The 27,225-nt window shown below is 31.0% G+C and overlaps 1 protein-coding gene across 2 annotated transcripts in view; it reads right to left on the reverse strand.

Moving 5' to 3' along the window:
- LOC108908047 (restin homolog) overlaps positions 1–27,225 on the reverse strand; it is a 175,412-nt gene that overhangs the window by 35,978 nt on the left and 112,209 nt on the right. For both annotated transcript variants that reach the window (XM_018711955.2, XM_018711954.2), the window contains one exon: positions 24,591–24,689. In XM_018711955.2, the coding sequence (XP_018567471.1) occupies positions 24,591–24,689 (99 nt within the window). The remainder of the gene's footprint in view (positions 1–24,590; positions 24,690–27,225) is intronic.

The following is a 27,225-nucleotide window of genomic DNA, read 5'->3' on the forward strand; positions in this document are numbered from 1 at the left end:
ATATAATGAGGATGAAAATTTCACTAAATGCGTGGAATAAACAACTTTCATACGTTTACCACATACGATCCATGGAAAATCCCCATGATTATATCCAAATTGGACCTTTCATTCTTCCACAGATATTAACTAGCGCACACTATTTGCATTCCTTAACAAAATGATTTACTTGTCCTTTTGGTGGATGGTACCACTTATTCGACGGATACTTTGTTTCTGCATGATAATATTATTTATTTGCAACAGATTTAACACCCAGGTAGAAGAAATTTTTTAAAAACGATGAATACACTAACTTTATTTGTTTTTCATTTTGAAATTATAATAATGATTATTATAGACGCAATACAGAGAAATACTTTTACTTGCACATTGCAAGAGCGCATATGTAATATAAATAGGTTTCCGAATAAGGTAGTTGGTTCTTAGAATGCCAACTATAAAAGTATTATGTATTCTATCTTCTAATCTATGTACTAGAAACTAGAAACTGAAACCTATTTAAAAGAACACCACAATCAATTTCAATGTAAAAAAGTACAAAAATTTGCTACTTAATTATAATTCGCCTGGTTTCTAGTGGTAATACATCAAAAATATCTATAAAGGTAGGTATCGAATTTTCTTATACCTTTAGGAGAATAAGTACCATATATTTGAAAAGCTAGGAATTTCAAAAACTGTGGCGATTCGATATTATTAATGTCACTAATGAATAGAAAACCATAGTTTAGATTAGATCTAACACATGAATAATATGCTGACTTATCAGGTTCCAAGTTTTTAAAATTTTTGCAATTACGTATAATAAAACCAAACCACATGATGTCCCAAAAGTTATGGTACATGGAGCAACTGCGGATTCCACACACCAAAATACTATGATTAAACCAAACTTACCTTAGTGCAAAAGTTGAAACTTGAAAGAGATACAGGACGTCTAAATGAAATATTTGTTTTCATTATTTTTAAATAGTCTTTTCAAGATCACAGATTATAATTTTGCTGTTACTTATTAGAAAGTGTCATTTGCGGCACATTGCATGTCTTTAAAATGTCACAACTTGTTTGCTCCTCGGTATATCTGCCTCTACTATTTTTTATTTAAAAGTAAGTTTTCTTTCTTTCATGTCAGCATCTGAATTTAATAATTCAAAAAAATATAAAAATTTATAATACTTACCTACTTCCCTCACAATTATTTTTTTATGGTTACTAAGTTGAAAAATATATTTTATTAATTTTGTTTTACAAGGGGTATCTTGGAATAGTATACAATCATCCTTATACCAAATGATTTAAATTCGTTACATTAGAAACTTTAATGGTGAATATTTCGAAAATGGTTATGAAAATGAAAAAAATATCAAAAATACTGATATACCTTTAATAAGTAACAACAAAATTATGATAAGATTTGAAATCATAGCCTCAGAGAACCTCGACCCTCAAAATTTGTGCAATATCTGTAATTTTGTAAAGGAAAATAATTTAAAAATAATGCAAATAAATTTTCTACTTTAACACCCTGTAACTACTTCTGCAGTAAGGTAAGTTTGGTTAAATCGTAATATTTTAGTGTGTAGAATCTACTATTGAATGTACCATTAATTGTGAGACACCCGGTATAAACCAGCAAATTCATTCCTCGTTACACTTTGATCTTTATTCAACCGCTTTCGGTGGACAGAAAAGCGGTGATAAGGACCGTAATACGAATTTTTTCTAAAATATCGTGATAAAATTAGTAAAATTATTTATTTAAGGAATTGATTATAGTTTTATACATGGTCTTTCTGTACCAATATTAATTAATTGTTTACCATAAACAATGACAAACTGTTACGGTTGTCGTGGATATGATGAAAATAATTTAAAAAATTATTCACAGAGCACTTTGCGCATAGCCAAATTATTAAAAATTAATGATCAACGTATTATGGTAGTTTTATTATTTATAAAGTTAAATATTGCAATCTTGTATAATATACAGGGGTTTTCACGGGACGTAGCCTAGTAAAAGTTTCGGGGAAATAAAAAAAAATTCTCTAAAATTCTCTAAAATTTTGTTTATGGGGGTTATCAGATGTGCTCTCTTCAATTAAAATAATGCCGTCAACTTCGTTATTTTAAATGGAACACCCTGTATTTATTGCATTATCGACAAGATAAATTAAAAATAAGACAAACATATTAAAACTTCTTTGTACATAAATCTAACCGTTTTCGAGATAATCGACATTTTATAAAAGTTTTGACAGATGCAATCGTTTGAGAAATTTCTTATATCTTTCTTTGATCTTAAAGCTTTCATTTGCTTTTCGGAACACATAAAGACAAGAAGATTCACTACCTTCTTCTATCAAAATTACCTGAAGAAAATTATATCAAGTGTCCCATTTTTTACATTACATTTTGAAAACAAAACCAACAAAATTTTTTAAATTCAAATGGCACACCCTGCATTTTTTGCACCGTGTTATAGAAAATTAAATTGTCTCTTCACCGATATAGGCATTGTAGGGGTTACAAATTTTATTTTCTCAGATATTTGTTTTCTTCCATTCTCAAGAATATTACATTAAAAATATCATCAAATGTGCCTTGAAAGACAAGTACAATTGGTACAATCATTCTGTATTCTACAGGGTGTTAAGAAAAGAGTGTAAAATATTTAAGGAGGTAATAGTATGAACCAAAATAAGAAGAAAAGTCTCAATAAACATGGGTCCGCAAAGTAACGGTTGCGGAGATATGGAATGTTTTATGTTTTTTAGCCCCTTTTTTTATTTTGCAAAAACGTTGTGTATTTTCTTATAATAGTTGGTTGATGTTTAGTGAAATAAACAGTACGTATTTGACAGTTGTTCTCAGTGCACAAGTTTTCTTTCGCTATGGCTGGTTACTCTAACGCAGAATTAACAGACATGCATTTCATGTATGGTCGTGCTAATGGGAACGCCACCGAAGCGCGACGTCTTTATGTTGACGCTTATCCAAATCGCCAGATTCCTTCACAACGCATGTTTGGAAGAATTCACCAAAGATTGCGTGATACCGGTTCCTTGAGCAAACAGTGCCATTTATCCGGAAGACCAAGGTCGGTATCCACTCCTAGAGCAGAAGAAGAAATTCTAGCACTGGTAGAGCAGAATCCAGGTACGAGTGTGCGGAGAATATCAGCCGAGGTAGGAATTAGTGGTCCTCTTGTTTGGAGAATCCTTCACGAGCAACTGCTTTATCCATACCATGTGCAACGAGTACAGGCCTTAAATCCAATAAATGATCATCAAGCACGTTTGGTTTTTTGCCGCTGGTTTCTACGTCATGATGCTGAAGACCCTCGTTTTCTTGCAAACATTCTTTTTACTGATGAGGCCGGGTTCACAAGAAATGGAGTGTTTAATTTTCACAATACGCATATTTGGGCCGACGAAAATCCTCATGCTCTAATAGAATCTGGACATCAGGCACGTTTTTCATTAAACATTTGGATGGGTATTGTAGGTGACAGGTTTCTAGGTCCTGTTGTTTTACCAAACCGATTAACAGGCGCTGCTTACCTCAACTTTCTGCAGAACACACTGTATGAGTTTTTGGAAGACATTCCTTTGAATCAGAGGCAACAAATGTGGTTCCAGCATGATGGTGCTCCAGCTCATTTTTCCATGGCCGTTAGAGAGCATTTACACCAAACTTTTCCACATAGATGGGTAGGAAGGGCCGGACCTGTTTTATGGCCTCCAAGATCGCCTGATCTGAACCCTCTAGATTTCTTTGTTTGGGGATATTTGAAGACATTAGTGTATGGTACTCCTGTAAATAGCCTGGAAGAGCTGCAGCTACGGATTAATCAAAAGTGTCAAGAAATCCAAACCAAGGAGGGTGTTTTCGAAAGAGTTCGAATATCGTTGAGACGAAGATGTCGTGCCTGCTTGGAAATGGACGGAGGGCACTTTGAACATCTTCTGTAACTTTGTTTTTTGTTTGTTAAAAGCTTCCTTTGTCGGTTTATTCCTAATAAAATAAAATGTTTGAAAAACGAATAGTGGTCCATATCTCCGCAACCGTTACTTTGCGATGTTTATTAAGACTTTTCTGCTTATTTTGGTTCATACTATTACCTCTTGAAATATTTTACACTCTTTTTTTAACACCCTGTATAAGTATAAAGTAATGTAAATTTATTTTACATCGAAGGAACATTCACCATGATTCAGAATTATTAGTTATATTTCTATGATTTGGTATTTTGCAACTGAAACAGAACAATTAATAAAATAATTTCGTTTGGTTTTCTTAGTTTTGTCGGTTTTATGTTTTCAAAATGTAGCAAAAAAATGGGACACATAGTATATTTTCCTTCAGGTAATTTTGATAGTAGAAGGTAGTTATATGTTCTTTGTGTGTTCCGAAAAGCAAGTGAAAGCTTCCAGAACGAAGAAAGATATAAGGAAAACTTTCGAAATGCTTGCATCTGTCAAAATTTTTATAAAATGTCGATTATCTCGAAAACGGTTAGATTTAGGTACAGATAAGTTTTAATATTTTTTACCTATTCTAGTCGACAATTTATCTTGTGGACAATGCAATAATATATAGGGTGTTTCATTTAAAATAACGAAATTGACAGTTACTTCCGGTATAACCGGGTGATGGCATTATTTTCATTGCAGAGAGCAGCATATCTGATGACCCCAGTAAATAACATTTCAGAGTCAAATTATCTTTGGTTTCTCCGAAATGTTTAATAGGCCACTTACCGTGAAGGACCCTGTATAAATATAAAATACATACATGTAAAAATAAGGTCAGGTCAGGTTTATTTATCACGTTCCAATGGAATTTTTCAAAAAATAATATTAAAGTGGTAAAGTGATAAAGCCTTTACTATAAATCGGTTCTGTATTCGTTTTTAGAGTTTAACTATTATTAGAAAAATAATTCTACGCGTAAATTTCTGTAAACTACGTCAGTGAATACAGAAATCCGAAATTAAATATTTCGTAGATACTTCGTTCTTTTTGCAAAGGAATCAGAAAATGACGAAATACGTTTAAAATATTTTACGCAAATCTTTTGAAAAAAATAAATAGATAATTAAATGGAACAATGGCATTTTGGAAAAAGAAAACAATATATTTTTACAATAACGTCTACATATGAAGCGCGCAAGCAGGCAGTAGGTTAAATAGTTTTTTTATGTTATTTTTTACCAAACATAACACTTCCGATCTATCAGTTTTTGAACACGTTTATTTTAAAACGAGGATAACTGTTAAATGAATGAAGACTGGGAAAGACCAACAATATTTTTACTAAAATAATCTGTGTCAACAACTTACTTCTTCATTCTTGTTACACAATATTATTACTATTATTCCTACTACTTTCTCTTCAAACTCAATCGAAGAAATACATGTTTTTTTATTTATTTAAATACTGACGTAATATTCTAAATATACGGCCAATACAGTTATCGTTCTAAGCGCTACAATATCTTTATTCGAGGAAACCAATTTTACAGATATTGAATTCATTGATATACAACCACGCAAAATAATTTTTGAGCGTTTAGCCTCGCACTAAAAATTGTACAAATTGCGGTACCAATGCATTTATTACAGAAGTCATAGCTGTGTGAAAGAAATATATGTTCGAAGCGTTGAAAAAAGGCCGGTTTAGTAAATAGAACGAGAAGTATTAAATTAATATAGGAATACTCGTAAACAACTAATGATCTTCGTGTAATTATTCAATTCGTACGTTATTGTTAATGTTATACTTTCGATTTTGCACGATGCACGAGATACTTTCAAAATATGTAGGTATACCTAAACTGCTTATGTTTAGAGGAAACTTTCTTATTTTTAGGTATAGTAATCCCATGACTTAGTTACATGGAATTGATATAACATTAAACTCATATTTAAAAGTGTAATGTATTCATATTTCTTCTAAATTTAGCAATTTATTTATTATGTAACAAATAATTTCTAGTACCTACAGAATTTAGTTGCAAATTATATGTATATTTATGCACTTATTATAACATTATTCCTATTGACCGAATGATGGACATATTTACATAATAAAAAATCTCTTGGGGTCACTATGGTCGTAGGAGTTTCTACGAGTGTGCAAGTTACTATTTTTAGTGTTAGATGATTCCTTTCTCTAGTTAAAATTCTAAACTAACCTAAAAACGGCGGTAGAAACCGAAGAAATCGATCTTCATGTTACAATAATTAGTAAACGTAGGCATTAAGCAAATTTCATACGTTTATATCAGATCAGAATTTGAATATTTTCTCTTTATGCTCTCTTTTCAAATTGATTTAATAATTGTTTATAATTAACGATCTTATTAAAACTTATCTACTAGCGTATAAATTATCTACTTTGAAATTTTACTCACTTTTGATTTTTATGTTTGTTCGTAATCGTAGGTTCGTACCATCGCTGCTAGAATACCGTGAAATTTTCACAACTGACAACGTCATACTGACAAATATTTTTGAATTATAACCGTATAATGAGATATCAATAACAAAAGACGGGCCACCTAATATCAACAAATACAACATGTTTCACATGTAAATTTAATTTATGTTTACTTCTTGAGCTTTTCTTTGATAGGCAGTACAAATAGAAATCTATAAAAGATAAAAATATGGGTAAGGTTCCGAATGAAATATAGTTTTATTGTATTCATTTCATTCGATGGTCACGACACGTTGAAATTGTCGACGCCAATAACTGTTCATTTAAAAGGCTAAAGGTAAAAAGTTATTGCACCTTCCTGAAATTATGTCGCCAGAAAATAGATCACAGGGGCCTGTTTATATGTATAGGCCAGGAAATATAGAGTTGGACGCGACTCTTTGTTTCGGCAAGCTATAGGTGCTAAATATTATGTACAATAACATATTAGTTTCCATAGTCATAAAAATGGGGGGAAGATTGTTTACAAGGTAGTTAATTGTATAATTTTTACGTAAATTCACGTTTTTCGCTTATAACTTTTTTCTGTTCATTTCCACGAGAAAACAGTAAAGTACTTTTTTTTCGCCTTCAAAAGACCTACAAAACTAGCCCTCGAGCGTCAAAAAATATTAATTAGATCAAAAGTTATAAACAGGAGAAGTTTATTTATGACTTTTCAATTAAACATTTATAAACTGCGTTATTATTACCAGAACGTTATGACATCGCATCCTCTTATTCCATATCACTGTCTAATAACTCACACGAAATCTGGAATCAGTAAGTTGAATAATTTACAAGTTATGGCCTTATAAACAAATTAACTAATTATTAGTCTGGCTGGACGATCCCGAGGATACTCCACAATCGCACTGATTTTTTTCATGGTAGATTTCATAATAATACATTGAAATCTATCATTTTTTTTTTAATTTCAAATTTGCAACCTGGATTTTTTTTTTATTTTTTAGCCTTAGTTACAATATGAAACATACGACGCACGAGCGTGATATAGTTATATATTATATTATTACCAATTCGGAAAGCTTATGAAAAGAACTTCAAGTTAAAAAAAATCGTTAAGATTTGTTAAAAAACAACGGAGTTACAAAAAGTGCGATTGTGGAAGATCCTCAGGATCGTCCAGACTAATACTTAGGTAATTTGTTTATAAGGCCATAACTTGTAAACTATTCAACTTACCGATTCCAGATTTCGTGTGAGTTATTAGACAGTGATAAGGAATGAGAGGATACGATGCCAAAACGTTCTGGTAATAATAACGCAGTTTATAAATGTTTAATTCAAGTCATAAATAAATTTCTTCTGTTTATAACTTTTGATCTAATCAATATTTTTTTACGCTTGAGGGCTAGTTTAGTAGGTCTTTTGGAAACGAAAAAAAAGTACTTTGCTGTTTTTTCGTGCAAATGAGCGGAAAAAGGTTATAAGCGAAAAACCTGAATTTACGTAAAATTATACAATTAACCACCCTGTAAACAATCTTCCCCCCATTTTTATGACTGTGGAAACTAATATGTTATTGTACATNACGCGCGTGATATAGTTATATATTATTACATATTCGGAAAGCTTATGAAAAGAACTTTAAGTTAAAAAAAATCGTTAAGATTTGTTGAAAAACAACGGAGTTACAGACAGTGCGATTGTGGAAGATCCTCGGGATCATCCAGACTAATAATTAGTTAATTTGTTTATAAGGCCATAACTTGTAAACTATTCAATACCGATTCCAGATTTCGTGTGAGTTATTAAACAGTGATAAGGCATGAGAGGATGCGATGCCAAAATGTTCTGGTAATAATAACGCAGTTATAATACTGTGCTGTTTTTTTCGTGCAAATAAACGGAAAAAGTTATAAGCGAAAAACCTGAATTTACGTAAAAATTAGGTATACAATTAACCACCCTGTAAACAATCTTCCCCCCCCCATTTTTATGACTGTGGAAACTAATATGTTATTGTACATAATATTTAGCATGTATAGTGATAAATTCAGCTTGACGAAACAAAAAGTCGCGAAATGGTAATTTCCTAGCTTATTTTCCTGGCTTATGAATAGCAACAGTGACAATTGCTATCGATTGTGGCTGCATTTACTCGCATCTAGAGTAGAAGATTTTTATTTGTATTTATTTTGACATCTACATAGAGATTTTATTATAAGAATAATTAAATATTGTTATATTGTACACAGGGCTTTTTTAGGATTAGAATGATATAAGGTTTGATGACACTATCTCTAATAATAAGGGCGCCAAAAACATAATTTGCTAGATTAGTTGCTAGGCAACCGAGTCTTTAACTTGTATATGTACAGTGTGCTCTATTAAGAATCAGGAAACACGGAATTTTTTTCCAAAGCACGAATCGAATATTTTTTTATATGTTTTAGCTTTCTAGATGTGTTGTTGAACGAGTTACGATGATCCAGTTGGTAACCAATGACATGTTATGATTCCTTTTGGAAGCGATTTTTCGGTAAATTACATTACGCATTTTTTCATTAAAAATCTGACTGCCTAATAATCAGCATAATGTAAAATCTCTGTATCTCAAATTTCATCAGCTTATAGTGCAATATAATTTATTCATATAGGCTTAAAGTTTTAAATGCTTGAAGTTCACTAAAATTAGCCAATTACTGACTGCTAGTTATAAAAAATAAATAATAAAATCTGTGTTTATATGCCTAAACCTATCATTTACGAATTATAACTAGCAGTATTAGTAATCGGTTAATAATTTTCATGATTAGGCATTTGCAATACTTCCCAGATCTTTAATAAAAAAATGTGAAGTAATTTTTTGAAAAATTGCTTCATGGATTACAAACTAGATAGTCGTAATTGGTTGAAAACCACTATTTATTTAAAAATTTACTATAATAATATATAAAAATATATAAGCTTAAAAAAACACAAGTGCCCTGATTCATAATGAGTCAAACTGTATATATGTAAATATAAATAGTGTTCTCTTAAAAAATATTAAAGTTATGCTTGTTTCTATGCTTTTGATAGTCATTTGTTTATTTTCCAAAAGTTCGGAGAAGCTCAATAACATTTATATAACATTTTTTCTTTCTATTTATACTTAGTCAAAGTATAAACGAAAAGTGTATATTTAGCAAAATTACCAAAAGATACTTCGACAATTTTCTAAAACTATATTAAATTTTTAGAACTAGTATATTTTTACTATGTAAACTAAATGTAAATAAATACAGCTCATGGATATCAACTGTTATATCAGTAATTCGTATTCTACTTGCAGGAAAACACATATTGCACTATTCCGAAAAGCAGAAATAAAATTACTGTTGTGTTTATCGAAATATGTACTTAAGTGTAACAAAATAAATAAACTGGGCTCTTTACTCAAATATTCCGATCCTTATATTTGGCTTTTTACAACTAAAAGAGAATCGATTGGGCAGAGGCTGAATTCAAATTTCTTCTAGCCAACAAATGATCAAGTTACCTTTATTTTTCTTCGGCGGCCTGAGGGTGGCCCACACGTAAGTTTTCGTTTTGATCCTGTCACCTTCCTGCCCGAAAATATCGATTTCACTGGTGAACTTGCTCTTTTTCCCTTTGGCACCCATTTTACTATTGTTGTTCACATCAACGACACTAGCACTGAAGAACGACGACAGTCTGTGTAGCGGACCCATTGATACGTTAAATGCGCGCCGATAATGCTTAACCTAATCTACCTGCAGTCTAGCCGAACTGCAGACAAACTATCTGTGTCTGCCCGCCGGTGCCGCTAACAATGAACCGTCCAACTTTCTTCGTTCCAAGAGAGGACTGACTTTCTACAGTCAACCATTCGCTAATGATGTTTGAAAGACTCGTTTTTATTCAAGTAACTGCCAAATTGCGGGCGAACTTCTCATTTCTCTCACCTTGTAGTAGGTAGCGACCTCGGTAGCGACTCAATACTAGTCGAAATAAAAAAAATAATAAAACTATTACAACAAATGTCGAGGCGGCAAGTCCATTTGGACAACTTCTTGACAGGTTTGATTACTAATAAATAACTTTTTTTTTTAAATAATTGATAACATTCTACAGGGTGTCCGCAAAATAAGTGACAGTATACAGGCTGTTACAAATTCGCTTCTCACTACAGGGATCACGGAAACGGTAAAACATACGAAGTAGCTTAAATGGGGGCAAAGTTGCGTAATCAGGGGACCAACATAATGCCTCTAAAAAATCAAGTCTAACATGATTAGTTTTCGAAATATTTGAAAAAAAAACTGAAATTTCGGGAATCCGTTTTTGTTTAATTTCCTTGTTTTAGGTGATATTGAAAAGAGAAAAACACTTTCTCATGGCAACTTTTTGCCCTCTATCGCATAATCAATTTTTATATGTAATGTTCCGTCTCTCCAGGACCGTCATCAACTTATTACTTTTTTTTAAATACGACCTTGGAAATTTTATTAGATTTTTTACCTTCATGACCCCCAATACTGTACTGCCTCAGCTCGAACCAGTCTCAGACGTTTTATCTCTAAAAATTAATCTTTAATGTATTCGTTCCAAATTTACCTAATTCTTTTTTAGATTTCTATGTTCTTGAATTATCGTAGGTACATTCTAAGTGTCGTTAGACCCTGTGAAATCCACCTAGTTATTTAAAGTATTACCATCACATATATAAATCTGGAACGAATACATTGAAGACGAATTTTTAGAGACAAAACGTCTGAATCTGGTTCGAGCTGAGGCAGTACATTATTGGGAGTCATGAAGGCTTGCAAAAAATGTAATAAAATTTCCAGGGTCGTATTTAAAAAAAATTAAGTTGATGAAGGTCCTGGAGAAACGAAACATTACATATAAAAATTGATTATGCGATAGAGGGCAAAAAGTTGCCATGAGAAAGTGTTCTTCTCTTTTCAATATCACCTCAAACAAGGAAATTAAACAAAAATGGATTTCCAAAATTTCGTTTTTTTTTTCAAATATTTCGAAAACTAATCATGTTAGCCTAACCCTGATTTTTTAGAGGTATAATGTTGGTTCGTATTTCTTATCATTTCCGAGACCCCGGTAGTGAGAAGCGAATTTGTCATAGCTTGTAGATAAAAATAAAGAAAACAGTTTTATACAACATAAAATTCAAAACTAAAGCTGATAAAATAAAAAGTATTACTGTAATAGCTAGAACTGTTTTCTTTTATATGCAATAATTTATATCTCTCAACATCGCCTTATTTTATGGAAAAATATAATAAAATATACTTAATTTGTTATGTTTTTGTAACTTTAAACCGGAAAACGAAGCTCCAAGAGTTGTTGTTCTTTTTCTGTCGTTTTTATTGTTTTTCTAACTGTGCTCTCGCCTCAAATTGTGGATCGGTTCTTATTAGTTTTCAGTTATCAGTTGATTAGAAAGTGTTGATTAGTATACGTGTCTTTTAGTTGTTTATATTGATGTTATTAGTGAAGGTTCGGGAACGTTGGATTGGAAGCTATGAATCACACCGTTAGCCTGCCCAGTCACCGGATATGAGTCCTTTAGAGCAGAACCCCTCATCTCCTTCCAAGTTTTTTGCTTTTTAGGAAAGAAGTTTTTAAAGAACATTTTATCACTAATAACAACTAATTAAGAATATGTACTCTCTTATGTCAGAGTGTAATTTATTGTTTATCTTTCCAACATTTTTGCGCAATTTAGAATTAATATTTCAAACGCTTTTAAATAGACTTGGATATCTAAGTAACTGGCGGTCCGCACCAACAAAAAATTATTGAAAGGAGGTCGGTGGTAAACAAAATGTTAAGAACCGCCGCTTTAGAGTAGGTATGATTTGTCATATAATGACGTTAGTGTATTCTAGTGAGATTGAACATACAAGGGAACATCGTGAGATAATTTTTGCTGATCAGGAAATAAGGATGACGAGTTTTCCAATTTACACAAGATTTTTGGAATCCTTGAATTGTTATTGTTGTGTTGCTAAAAATGTGGTAGTTAATATTTTGACACTAATAATTTTAAATGTAGCACTAAAAAATTAATATGTATATTCACGTTGTCTGGTGGTGCTCTGGTCATTTTTTCTCGGAAAATACCTTTACCAAAAGAAGTTTTATACATATGTAAGATTTTTTTTATTTGGATTTTTTTTATTTTCTACTGCTTCTGATATATTAACAGTTGAAAATCACTTTTCTGAAATTTATGGCCATGATATTAGAGAAAAGGATGGAATTAAAGATTGTTTATTCTAACTGTTTTAAAAATGAACTGCCCATTTACGAAAAGACAGTAATACATATTTGTAAATTGTAATATTTTGATTCGTTCTATAAAATAACTATAGACAGGTTTATTTTGATGAAATAAGTTCAAATAAACACTCTCTACCTTCATCCGTTTTCATAGTTGAAGGCCGGGAATTTACGGAATTTAACTGTTAATAAGCTTCATAAATGATTACAAGTCACGGGACCAATAATTTTGTTTGGACTAGTAATTTTATTTCCTTCATGTTGGCAATTAAATTTCCGTAAAATTAAAAATTATTAAAACAAGATCAAGATTACATTAGAACAACATTCTATTCAACCAATCAGAGTTCGCGTCATCTCGAGCGTCAACGTAACGGTTTGTTACTCTTTATCGCAAACGAATCATTAATACTGGTGACGCCAAAATTTAGGGATTTTTCGTTGTCAATACCAATCATGCAATGTTGGGTTGCCTAAGCTAGGGCAGCCCAACAGCATGTGGCTTGTAAACATTTATAAAGGCTCTATATATCGAATACAGCTGTATAGAAAAAGGGCACCATCGGCAGATGTGAATATACTACAATTTTTTTTCTCTTCTATTCGAGTGAGCAAAGTCACATTTTGTTCTTAGTTTCATTTATTTGTTTTATATTTTACGAACAATAGACTTACAACCTATGTCACATAACATTTGTTTATTTTGGAGTATTATACTACATATGCGACAATTATACTACGTACACCCTGTATAATAGTCACTATTATTATTTCATACTAGTTGTTTACTGGGAATTGGGGTATAATTCAGAGCTAGTTGGAACACGTAACCTATACAGTAGTTGCTTCCCGCAATATCAGCAGTTATATCTTTTGCATACCTAGATTTCTGGTATCAAAGAACATCGTTTGACTTCATTTAATGGATTTTTTTAGAAAAGAGTTTTATATTTGTTTGAATTACCTAGCTTAGTACCTTTAAAATAGAGTAAAAAAATCATGGTATTTAGCTTTCATTACTGACATTTAGCAACAAACGTCAACAATGTAAGATCCAATGGTATACAGGGTGTCCCAGAATATGTGGGCAATCTCTTGGAATTAATTATTATTTTTTAATACGATGGACAACCAGATAAGACTCCTTAAAAATTGGGTCTAGCTATAGCACAATAATATCAATTTTTTAAACCCTTTACGATAAAGTCACTTTTGATTGATATGATAAAATAAACTGTTTTCGAGAAAAAAATATTTTTGTTTGATATGATTTTTATTGTATCCGCAAAAAGAAATAAACCGATGACATTTGCGTTCTTTCTTAGTCTATCTAAAAAATGCCACTTTTATTTACATTTGTTTTTTCCTAAAAATAAATAAATTATAAATGGAAAACTTTTATAGGGGTTTGTCTCGTTATTAATCCCCTGTATAAATCTGAGAGATTGCCTACATATTCTGGGATACCCTGTAGAAATTTCTATAGTTTGATTCGAATTTTCAACCTTCAGCTTCAAAATTTTCAAATGTTTGAATATACTGTATCTCTAATATTGAAAGGTTATACAGAGTTTTTTGTTGAAAGAGAATTATTAGCCTTTAAATTGTCTATATTCTTTTGGTATACTTTTTCATTGCACTTCTCTCCATATCCAACTTTAATTATAAAAATGTAGGTCTTTTGGATAATACGACATAGTATTAGTTAGCAATTTCTTTTAGCGAGAACTACGGAAATTCTCTAATTAATTTATTATTTGGTTCAGTTTTTGTGGCACGTTTTGAAGCTTTTATTAATTTTCATTATGTACAGCGACGTGTAAAAATGTGCGTGCTCGACTCTGATGCATGAGCATTTTGTTCTACTAAACATTATTTAACCTAAATCTAACTAGATTCCTTAGATAGTAAATTTGCCATCTATGTAATTTTATTCTTTTATAAATGTTTATATTAAATAATTGCAGTGAAGCATTAAATTTATGAAGATAACTCATATTTCTGTATTTATTAAGGTGGAATGAATTTATTTTGTTTAATGTTCTAAGTAAGGTCCGTGAGTTAACCGTACATTCCAGGGTCGTACTTTCGGTACATCTGTGTATTATGAAAAAAGGTGATTTTTGCAGGAACGAACTACAACACGTGGACGAAACGAAATGAAAAACAATTTATTCTGGATATGACGAAAATAATGTAAAGATCTAGCATGTGTGGAACACGTTGGATAATCCGATGTTTAGAAAATTAGATGTTGGCTACCTTTTCAAATATTGACACATACTGCTCAGGATATTGCTAATAATTAAATGGCAATTTAAAAAAATACAAAACTAAAACGTAGTTGGTGGAAAGTTGTGACGTTCTAGACTATGTTTTAATTGTGCTATCTGTTAATAGTAAGTACAACTAAAATGTCATACTATTACTATTCTCCTCTTTTTATTGGTGACAGAATGAAGTTATTTAATAGTTATTTACACCATAAAGGAGGTAAATTATACTTAACTGCTGCGTGGTGCATTATATTTTATCTGCTCCCACAGTTCTTTATGGTTCATGAAATAAAGATTAGGTTTTATTTTTTGACATTTCTTAATTTGGACATTAATGGAAATCTTGCAAAGTCGCCTTGGTTGTTTGGATTTTGTTGTTTTTAAGGTGTTTATAAACAAAGCTACATAAAAGTTGCTATTTTGCTGGTTTTGAATTATTATTTCTAAATGAGTGATTTTCAAATAGAAAGTGCAGCAAATGCTGCCTGCGAATTTTTATTGCCCGAGAAGTCGAAAGTGCGCTACGGACCAACATTATAGAAATTTCAAAGGATGGTGACAGAACAAAAATACTGGTGTTTCTGAAATGTAACTGCTAGCATATTTCATGGAGAAGTCAAGAACTTTAAATTCATCGGCGAGTTTGTGGAGTGAATATTCAATGATTAAGTCAACTATTTTCATAGAGGAGAACGTGGATATATCAAAATACCCCAAGCTGAGAGCATTTTTGAAACGTAAGAATGACAGATATACACCTAAAAAGTCTAACTTTTTTACAAGAGAACAAGTCAACGATTTTCTCGTTCAGGTACCCGATAATACATATTTGCTAATGAAGGCAGTGACGGTCTTAGGCATTGCAGGAGCATGCCGTTCTGATGAGTTATGCAAACTTACTCTGGACAATGTCAATTTAAAAAATTTTCGATGACTTTACTGTAGTTACAATTCCAGATTCCAAAAATGGTACGTCACGTAGGTTTACAATTACTTCTCGTCTGGTTCTATTTCTCACCTAGAACATCCTGAAACATATATGTTTCCGTTCATTCCGAAGAACATTGGCAACGTTACTGGCTAATGCAGGAGTTGATGTATTAGCAATCAAAAGACATGGTGGGTGGAAATCAGTTACAATTGCAGAATGTTATGTTGCTGACAGTTTAAGTAACAAAAATGAAATAGCCAATAGGATTCTTTACAATGACACTTCAACTAAAGGTTCTAGTAGTACGTCGTATCATGCGGTTTTAATGGATCAGTAAGATAATATTGAGCCTTCGGTGACTGAAATGGAGCGGTCAAATCATTTTGAGAAAAATGTGAAAATTAGTAAACGCAAGGGGAATAATTATCCAGGTTTTATAAATGTTACTAAATGTAATAACTGTACAATTACTATAAATATTCATTCATAATAATTAATAAAAAGTAATGTTCATCAAATATTTCTATTTATTTGTTTATAAAATATGCATTTATCGCTTTTTTCCCTAGGGAGGTAAGTTACTTCACTTACCTCCCGTTGTCCATAGCAACTTCCACTTCTACGGTAAATTCACTTACCTTCTTAAAAACAATGACTTTACTACAGTGGGAGCAGATAAAATATATTTTCTGTAATAACATGTCATGGTCTATTACGTCACAAATTTAATGACGGTGTGCACTAATCGAATCAAAATATTTTCGTCATCAAATAAAAATGTATACATATAAGGGGTGATTAGCAAAAATTGCATAAATTATAGTAACTTAATGTAGAACAGTATATAGTAACAATATATTCCTTGAAAATTATATTAATGTATCTATGTATTTTTATGGATTTGGACGACGATTTGGGTTAATGTCACTCACTCTAAAGAATGAAGGAAACATATATATACCTGTATATATAATTTTGGTATTATTACTCAGTAGAACCCTTTATATATCTGCATTATTGAATCGAATGATCTCAGAATACATTTACATTACAGTAGCGCTGTAATTTACATAAGCGTCAATAGGGTTATCGGTAATAGTAAGAGGGGAATATCTAAATGGATGAACCATTAGTCTTACTTAATGAGTTAGAAAGTGCTACGATAATCTTTGCTTTATATATTAACTCTTAATGTTATGTTTATTTCAACATTAATTGTAGATACCTAATTTAGTTTTATGTCACATTTTGTGCAGGATTCAATAAAATCCCTATAATTATTCAGTCAATAAATGGAAATAGTTATTTTATTTCTGTAGGAGCGACAACTCTGAAGATTAGCGTTGAGTATTCAATTCTACCTTCTTCCTATACCACACAGTAAATAGTAACATACGAGATCTGTTCAGAAAATAACCGAACTTTATTTTTACTTTATTATTAATTTTATAAATTATTGGTCCTTGTCTTCTTCAAAGTACCTACTCCTCTCTCCTAGAATATAAAGTCTGTGAGGAATTTACTTTGATGTCATCAACAGTCAGAAAACGGCGTCATTTTCGGAAATAAGAAAAAATCGCAAGGTCTTGCGAGTAAGGAAGCTCAAAGACAGTATTCTGATTTTTGGCACAAAACTGACGAATTGACAAAGTTAAGTGTGCGGGAGCATTGTCATGGTCAAAGAACCATGCGTCATTTCGTCACAACTTTGGTCTCTTTTTGCGGATTTTTTCCCGTAAACGTTGTAAAATGCTTTGATAGTACACACGGTTCATCGTTTCAGATTGAAGCAAATTCAAAATGCACAATTTCATTAAAGTTGAAAAAAACAGTGAGAATCACTTTGACATTGGATCGAGATTGACGTGCTTTATATGGGCGTGGGGGATCCTTTTCCAATCCACTGTGATGATTGAACTTTTGTCTGAATGTCATAGCAGTAAGCCCAGCTTTTGTCTCCTTCTTATGATCCTTTGAATGAATGTTTCATCGTCATTGGATTGTTCAAGGAGTTGCCGAAAAACGTCTTCACGATTCTCTTTCTGTTGTTCCGTCATCAAACGAGGAACAAATCTTGCTGCAACTTGATGTATGTTCAATTTTTCAGTCAAATCAATAATATCACGACCCTAACTAAGATATCGACAATCCAAGAACATGTGGTTACAGAGGAGGTTTCTAAATATCTCCATTAGCGTGTAATTCAAAAAGTTTAGTTATTTTCTGAACAGACCTCGTATAGCCTAAGGGTTGGTAGGTGACAGAGCTGGGTATTACTCGAGTCGATTTGACAGTAAAGTAAAAGACAATACAGGAAAACATATTTTTCCTGTAAAATGAGATCGTATCTTCTATTTTAAATAAATAGGTAGATCATGTTTTTCTGCTTAGTTTCAGCTATTTTATTTATAATATTGAGCAGTAACCTTACTTTTACTCCTGTAGACATATTAAAAATTTTGTAATAGTTAAGAAAATAATGAAAATATAATTCTTTATAACTTTCAGCATTAACTTTACAGACAGGGTGATTTACTATAAACATTTACCTAACACTAACTTGATATAAAACTAAAAAAACAATAATAATAATTTTTGTAGAATATTGTATAAGATTTATTATACAGGGTGATTCACAACTTATCCAAAAAAATTTGGGAATAGATGCGGCATGAGAAATGGAGTCAATATCGTAAAAAAATGTTTGTAAAATCCTTATAGTTTCCGAGAAAAAAATTATTGAAGTTGTAGTACTTTCAATCATTACATAGCTGGACAACTATAGCCTCTAGCGTCATTTGTAATACCTAAGCGTGAAGAGCCACGTGGCCTCAGCAACTCCGAATACTGAAATCCGATTTTACAATTGCCGTTGCGACAGTGTTTACCTGTTATCTGTTGTGTTTACAATAGTTTTTTAGTAGGTAGTGTCAAAAATGGCTTGCGTGTATAGCAACTCAGAGTGATGGATATCGTTTTAATTTATGGTGAAACAAGACAACATTTGTGTTAGTTCGTAGAAACGTAGAGTTTACACGTCCGTGGACAAAATTTTGAACATATGTTATAACATCATGTATGTTAAATTATTTTATTATTTAAAACCACAAATTAATTTTATTAATTAATAAAGGCAAAAGCAGTTGAATTTGCCGATATAAAATAGGTGCGATAAAATTCTATTTACATATTTCTTTCCTTGCGAAAGTTTTTGTCCGTTTTTATCACACCGCCATGCCGGTCGCATTGTGCGTGGTCAGGTTTTACAGTGGACCAGTTTCCAGTGCCGTACCGAAGTGTATTTTTAAATCATTTTCGAACTGCCCTTTTTGATGTTTTCTTTACAAAATTGTATTTGTAAGTGTCCCTTGTACATCCAGAATTTTTTTTTGGATATGTTCTGAATCACCCTGTAGTATTCTGATAAATTATACATTATTCCCATGTAAAATGCATAACAAAGTATGCAACATACGGAAACATTTTTGACGATACTAAAAAAAATACGGAAATCATAAATGTGCATGTCTAAAGATTATAAAATCATGTCTCTAAGTTTGTGACACTTTGTATTCAGAATTTATATTTCTTCTAAATTCTGAAATTCTGAAATTTCTGTTTTTCAATGTTAAATTGATTACTTTTATAAATCAACAAATTTTGACCAATATTCTATCATAATTTAAAAAACTATTGGATTTACACAAGTTTTATATCACGACAGGAACTTTCTTGTGAGGAAATGCTTCAAAATTGTCGATATTTTATTATTACAACTTACTGAAGGCGTAAAATAGTTAAAAAGGGTATGAACAAGTCTTAAACTTAGAACACATTACACTGGAAAAAATAATTTCTTCGTAAGAGAAAAATTAAAAAACAAATAAATAAATTTTGAACAGAAAATTTTGCAAAATGACTTTTTTCAAATAACTATTTTTTTATGTTGGAAAAAAATGTCATTTGACTTATACCGGAGGTGGCGGTACAAGTCACCTATTTAGCCGAATACTTTACAATTTTTGGATGAGCACAAACCATTACCGTAATAGATTTTTTTTTTCACAAGAAGAATCCTAAAAATGAATCCTTTTTTTTTCTCAATTACCGTCCAATTGTACAGCCTTTTTTTCTCAATTACTGTCCAGTTGGGCAGTAACTCACACGGTACGCATTCATTTATTTTAGCGAAACAATAAAAATATCGAATGAGTTAATGGTGAATAGTTTTTAATTTGCATGTTTAGACGATAGAACCTCAATTGGAACAAATTTAACTACCGTTTCGAATACACTATCGTGCCCAATCTCACAATATGAATGGAGAGGGTTAGTTACCATTTTATATAATTTTCTATGAAAACGAATTGTTACGAGATAAATCGAACTTTGGCCACATCGTATACTTGCAAACTTAACATAATTTTTACCATCATCAATTTCGTCAAAATAAAAAAGTGGATAAAACCAGGCTCTGTAATGAACGTTTACGCGTTCTAATATTAAAATTTATGCAAATTTTTTTGCGTTTACTTTCTACAACTCCTGTTTGCGTCGACATTCGTTTGTGTCAATGCATAGGGGTCATTAGACGGAAACGGTACAACTTTTCTTTTGTAGGCCTGTCGTTTGTTACGTAAAAAAATTACAACCGCGTGAGAAGATAGTATCTGAAATCTAGTTATCGTATTTATTATTGTCCACTCAGCCGTTTTTCTGAAAGATACGATCAAATTTGTACAAAAGAAATCTGTCGACTTTATTATCGTCAATTTTTGTTGGTCAAAGATAGCACAATGCTTTTTTAATATAAACCAGTCACAAAAATTAAAGCATAAAAATAGTTCATTTTTAGTTGATTTTCAAAAGGCTGTAACTTGCCCAAAAATGGTCGTAGAGCAATAAAAAAGCAGATTAAAGCTTGAAGTCTCTGGTTTCAGAATTTGAAAGTGATAATTTTTATCGTTAAGAAATCGGAAGAAATCCGGCAGGAAAACATTTTTCAAAATTTTTGCTTCCACGGGAATCAATAGAAATGTATTTTGGCAATCTCGTCTTACAGCTGTTCTAGTTTGATTCATCCTCTTTTATTTCAGCACTTCAAAAGCTTTGTAAAGCAAAAAACCATATTTTTTTATTTGATCATTAATTACTTCGGAACTAATGAAATGAACGTATACGATGCAAGAAATTTGATTAAAAGAAAGGGTAAAAAATCGCGTATTTAAGGATTTTCGATAAACTTTACAATAATGAACAGACTAATGATATTTTTGTTTTTTTATAACCTCAAACTATCCCAAGAAACCTTCAAGATTTCAAAACATTTAATTTTTTTAAATTGAATATTTTTTTGCAAAGATCCATTTTTCTTTCACCAAAATGTTAAATATCAAAAGAAAAATTTGTTTATTATTAAAAAATGGTCCTATTTTTTTTTGACCGCCGTTTCCACCTTGTTTTAAATGTCAATTTAAAAATTAAATAGTTGTATACAATCAGTGGGTATTTTAATTAGAAAAAGGTACTTTTTTTAGCTTTAAAAAAAAATTGCCAAACTAAACGAGCTGACAGGAGGAATTGCGAAAAAAACATTTATTGAAGCCCTTTTGAAAACGAAGCAAAAAATTTGAAAAATTTGTTCTGTCGGATTTCTTATAATTTCTTAAAGTTGATTAACGACAAAGATTTTTGACTTTCAAATCCTGAAACTAGAAATTTTAAGCTTCAATCTGTTTTTTCATTGTTCTACGATCATATTTCGCTAAATCAATCTTTTGAAAAATCACAATTTACAATTTTTTTTTATTCTTTAATTTTTGTGACTAGTGCATAATATAAGGTAACTTAGCTTTGCCCAACACATTCGTTGACACCCACAACTTATACGCCGTGCCATTCCCTCATAATATTAATTTTATCATTTACCACATAGTTAAAACTAGTGAAGCATAAACGTACATTTATTTACTGTTAATTGATCAATATTGACCGTGGCTCTGGTATTAAGGCCTATTTATACGTGATATACAGTGAAGTACCATTAAATTAGTGTCAAGATGAACCCTTTCACTTGTTTAAAATTCAACGGAAGTAAAGTAGACTCCGGTTTTAAAAATAAACGGTACTTAAATTTATGCCATGTTCATATTTCACCAGGATTGCATAACAATACAACAGAATAAGTTTGTTATTAGAGTTATAATTTTCCTGGAGGAATTATTTTTCTTTGTACATTCGGAAAATAAACATGTTATCATTGTATTAAGATTAACTCGTATATTCTGGTCCACGTTTATTACTGAACTTAAGAAATAAGTACGAGTATTTTCAAAGAAATTATTATTTGGGATGTTAAAAGTACGAAAAATTTAAATCAATCACTCAGGGATTGGTTGTTATGAAATTATTTTTGTCTCAAAAATATCGCACTGAAAAAACAAACAAAAAATATATAGGTCACTATATCATTACACTATAAGATAATTTACGTTACGAATATCGTTGGTTTTAAAATTTTTATTTATTTATCTGATTTTTTCATCGGGAAAACTTAATTTCATAAAATTCTTGACTGATTCTTTTGGTACGAAGGTTGGTTTGATCCAGTGGCGGCTCGTAACATTGTGAATTGGTGAGGCCCGTGGCCTTTTTACTAGGTGGGCAAGAAAACAAAAAGCGTCATTTTTAAATTTTCAAGGTCAAATCACTAAATGCATCTGGAAATTTTTAATTGCATTTACAATATTATAGATTTTCATTCAGATTTTATAGAAAATAATACGCAACTATTTGGTTATTTTATTAACCCGCTCTCAAATAATAAATAGGAATAAATTTCCACGGCATTTTTTATTATGGAGATCTTCGCCAATAGCCCTACAATAACCGTAAATTAACAAATGACATTATTAATAATAATATCAGAACTTTAAAAATTGTATTTACAATAAAATTAAGTAAGAAAAAAAAAGAAAGAAGAAAGAAAAAAGAAATTAAAAAAATTGTTCCAACTTGGTTTAAGAATATTAAAAAATATGAAAAAATATAAAAACAAATTTTCATGAGGTACTTAGCCAGCCAACTTATTTATTTAAATATATAACAACGCCGCCAGCTTTTAGTTTGCCTCCACTTTAACAAAATATTTTAAAAACATGTATGTGTTTATTCGTCCGTATTTTAAATTAGCAAATTTACTTCATAAAATTGGGCATCGACACTAAGACTTTGAAATAGTTATTTTTCTATCGCCATCACTGATAAGTTGTTTAAGCCCTCTTGTGTCATCGTACTACTTAAGTAGGTACCTAAGTCTTATTAATGCGCTTAAGATACAAAAAGTTTCTTTCTACCGAGACATTTGTTGCAGGAATTGTTAATACTAGGCAAAACAATTTGTATGTTTCCGAAAATATCATTTTAAATTCCTTGTATAATAATTGTATATTTTAGTAATAAACATTCATTTTGGGAAATTTGTTTGTATATTCGGAAAATTTTGAGAAATCTATTAAAGCAAGAAAATTTTAATCATGTAAATTCCCAAAACGAGTTAACTTAATTAAAGGGAAATATTTTTCGAAAATATTTCTAATTTGTCGCAAATTTTGCCCCGTTTATTTAGTATATTTTTCGCACAATTAAAAATGTTTTTAAATTTCTCTTCGTTTCTTAATTCAGAAATTCTTTGACTAGCGATTTTAATTTGTTTAGAGCAGTAATTTACGTTATTACGTCTTGAAAAAGGCGTTTCAAGAGATAAAACAATATCATAAGATCGGTTCATTATTACCTACCTATGTAGGTATATTGACAATATAATAGGTATCATTAAATTACGTTAAATTTAGTCTTACTTTGTTTTATTGTAAGAAAGTTCTTAAAGCTTTTGTACTATCCCTCACATCAGACACTACCCGCGTACTATGCGGTGCGTACATTAACCGCGAAATGAAACTTCAAGTACAAGCCATTTGGTGGTGAGATATTCAATATTCAAACAATTCGTTTATACCGTTATTTTGATTTTTGATAAATGTAATAGGTAATTGGAAAATAGTTTACCTAACTGTTTATTTAGGTTAATAGAATAGTAGGTATTAAAATACCCAAATGATAGTTTCAGACAAAGTTAAGTACACGATAGCTAACACGAAGAATCCATTATAATGGTAAGTAACTAACCGAAAGTGGATTTAAATTTTCAATGAATTAAACTTAAACAAAATATCTATAACTAGGTAAAAACGATTCCAAAAGTTGCCGGGAAAGTATATTTGTTAAAAATATTACTTATTCTGTAATCAGTTATGTATTATTATTTAGAATTTCGTAATCCCCTAATGATGGAAGCCAATTTTGAATGCAAAGTAAAATGTAAAATAAACAATGCCATTGTTATATTGTTATCTGCATTGTTTGTATTTTTTTTTTCATCTTTATGTTATTACTCTTACTGTATACGCTCTAAAGCAAATCCCACGTTTTCACTTTTGTTTAAAAAATACTTATATTTCCTACTACTGCAATGCTTGGTTAAATTAATTCTAACTCTACCCATGATCTAACACCTCGTTTAACACTAAAAATTATTTATTACACTAAAAATTAATGTTACTAACCTTTAGCAGCTGCCTGCTTCTTATCTTTCGATGAAAAGATTGTTCGGCTCGCTTTGGATTCGTTAGACGAAGACGGATGTAAAGATGCATTTTTTTTATCTGCAAAAAAAATATTTGATAATTTCAATTCTAAAAATATGTAATAGAATTGTACTGTTCTTTAAGTACGTATATGTTAAAGTTAAAAATGTTAAAATGTTGGTTCAGATAATGCACCATTGTGAGATGATGAAATCTTTGAAATTATGACAATTATAATAATAACTTGCAGTTTAAGATTTCTTCCGATATTAAAGATATTAAAATAAATTAGTAAATAACTGTCCAGTAGTACATTTTATTAAAAATTCCTCCCAAAGTAGTCAGCTTTTGTAATATTGTAAAGTGTATTCAATTCAATTTGAAGTGTTTAATTCGAAACAAAACTTAAGCTACAACACGTCTTGTGGGTATGCAACCAGAGTTACACAATAGTAGACATTTTAATTTGCTAATTATTTGTTTACCAGGCGTCTTGTAAAAGTAATACTCCATTTTAAAAATATGGTTTATTTAAATTTTTTTATTATAATCAAGTTCGAAATATTTTAATAGACGGTGGTTATTTTTGTGATATACACTCTATTTGCAAACTGTAATTGATATTTTGACCACTCAAGACCAACGTTGCAAAGAATTATTGTAGAATTGTATTATTTTATAAAGGGTCCATAAACATAAAAATGTAGAAGATCAAGGCCGGATTTAGGGGGGGGGGGCTATGGGTGATATAGCCCCGGGCTTCGGCAAGATCTGGCAAAATGAAAGCAAAAAGTGTTTAAGTTTTGAAATTTATTTTATATCGGTAAGTCGCTAATTGCGTGAACGTTATTTTTTATTTTATTAGAATAAATTTTTAAAGATTCAGAATTTGTAACATTGTGGTATATTATGAATTAATATTTATAACAGTTTATGATTTTCTGTTCCAATTAATGATACTACGACAATCTAATAGTACCTACGAACAAAACAAATACGTTTTTAAAACTGTTAATTTAAGGAAATAAAATTATTGTCCCAAACAAAATTACAAAATTACTGGTAACGTGGCTTGTAATCATTTCTGAAGGCTCTATACTGTTCATACATGTATGTCCCTAGATTTTCTTATGCACAGACAGCGAACCTCGGTCTAAAAGACCGTGACATACATCCAAAGGATAACATAAAATCCTTTCTGGTCTTAATAGGCAGTAGTAAGCCAAACAAGATTTGGGTATTAAGATTAACATAAGTCTCTATCTGATATTTCCACTTTAAAATTTCCTTGAAAATGTAAGTGAGGAATATAAAGTCGATAACAACACTAAACATCTCATTTTCTTCTTCTATCTCCCACTGTCTCAATTAATTCTGTGGGGAAGGTTACTGTCCACCAAAATAAACTCACATAAATTAATCCAACAAATAATTTATTTAAAAACTAAGAATTAAAGAAAAACGTGATGTATAAAAAGAATTCGATTATATCAGATAACGAACTGCACTCTGCAACAGCGCGACGAGAAGAGCACTGCATCACTTGGCTATATCACATTTACATCCCAAGAATTACCTGCCCAAGTAAACATGTCAGTATTTTGGTCATTATTCTCGGATTAGGGATATTAATGGATTGTGACGATTTAATTACACCGACAAATACCCTTAATGCAGGAAACTATACTTAAATGTACAATGGTGATTTCACTTTAAATACAGAAACTGCAGGACTAGATTCATTACTAAAAAATAAGTAGAGTTTGCCCTATAAACTTTTTTTCTGTAGGACTCGGTATTCGAGATACAAGGTGTTAAAATATATATAAAAAATGTATATTTCCTGCTATATCTTCATAATGCGCTGACGGAATTGAATGAAATTTACTACAGCGTATTCACTTAATTGACCTTTTATTGAATCTAATATTAACCTTGTGACTTTATACAGTGGCGTACTACTGGAGGTGCCGCCTCATTTTTCTAAGAAAAGAATACGTCACTGGTGGTTTTTCGTACCAATAATTTTATTTTTGGAAAAATATCAAAACTAAATAATAAAGTAACATTAGCAAATAGGTCGAGTAAGTAATTAAGTAACGAGTCCTACAACAATTGTCCAAAACGAAGTCGTTCCGCATCGACACACTTTTGACATCTTCTAATCTATTTATAGAGGATCTTATCATAACATGATTTTCCCTGAGATTGCAATTTTCCTCTATTCTTTGCCATAATTCGTCTCGCATTCAAAGGCCCAACAACCAACAAGGACTGCAGCATCAGAAATAAATAAACAAAGCTAGTTATAATACTAAAACCAGATCATCCCTGTATCTCGAATAGCATGTCCTCCAGGAAAATAGTTTATAGAGCAATCTACTTATTATTTGGTAATAAATCTATTCCTATTTTTGTATTTAAAGTGAAATCACCCTGTATATATTATTTGAAATGATTTAAATAAAAATATTTACATCCAGATACTAAACTTATCAATAATTGGAGTTCTTCATTTATTTTAGCTTACGCCGAAATATTACTTCATTATTTACGTGAAAACAGTGACGCACTGTCAACTGGGGTGTTGTTGGACAGCAGGGGTGAAGGTGGA

Source organism: Anoplophora glabripennis, unplaced genomic scaffold, assembly GCF_000390285.2.
Source record: "Anoplophora glabripennis isolate ALB-LARVAE unplaced genomic scaffold, Agla_2.0 scaffold285, whole genome shotgun sequence".
NCBI lineage: Eukaryota > Metazoa > Arthropoda > Insecta > Coleoptera > Cerambycidae > Anoplophora > Anoplophora glabripennis.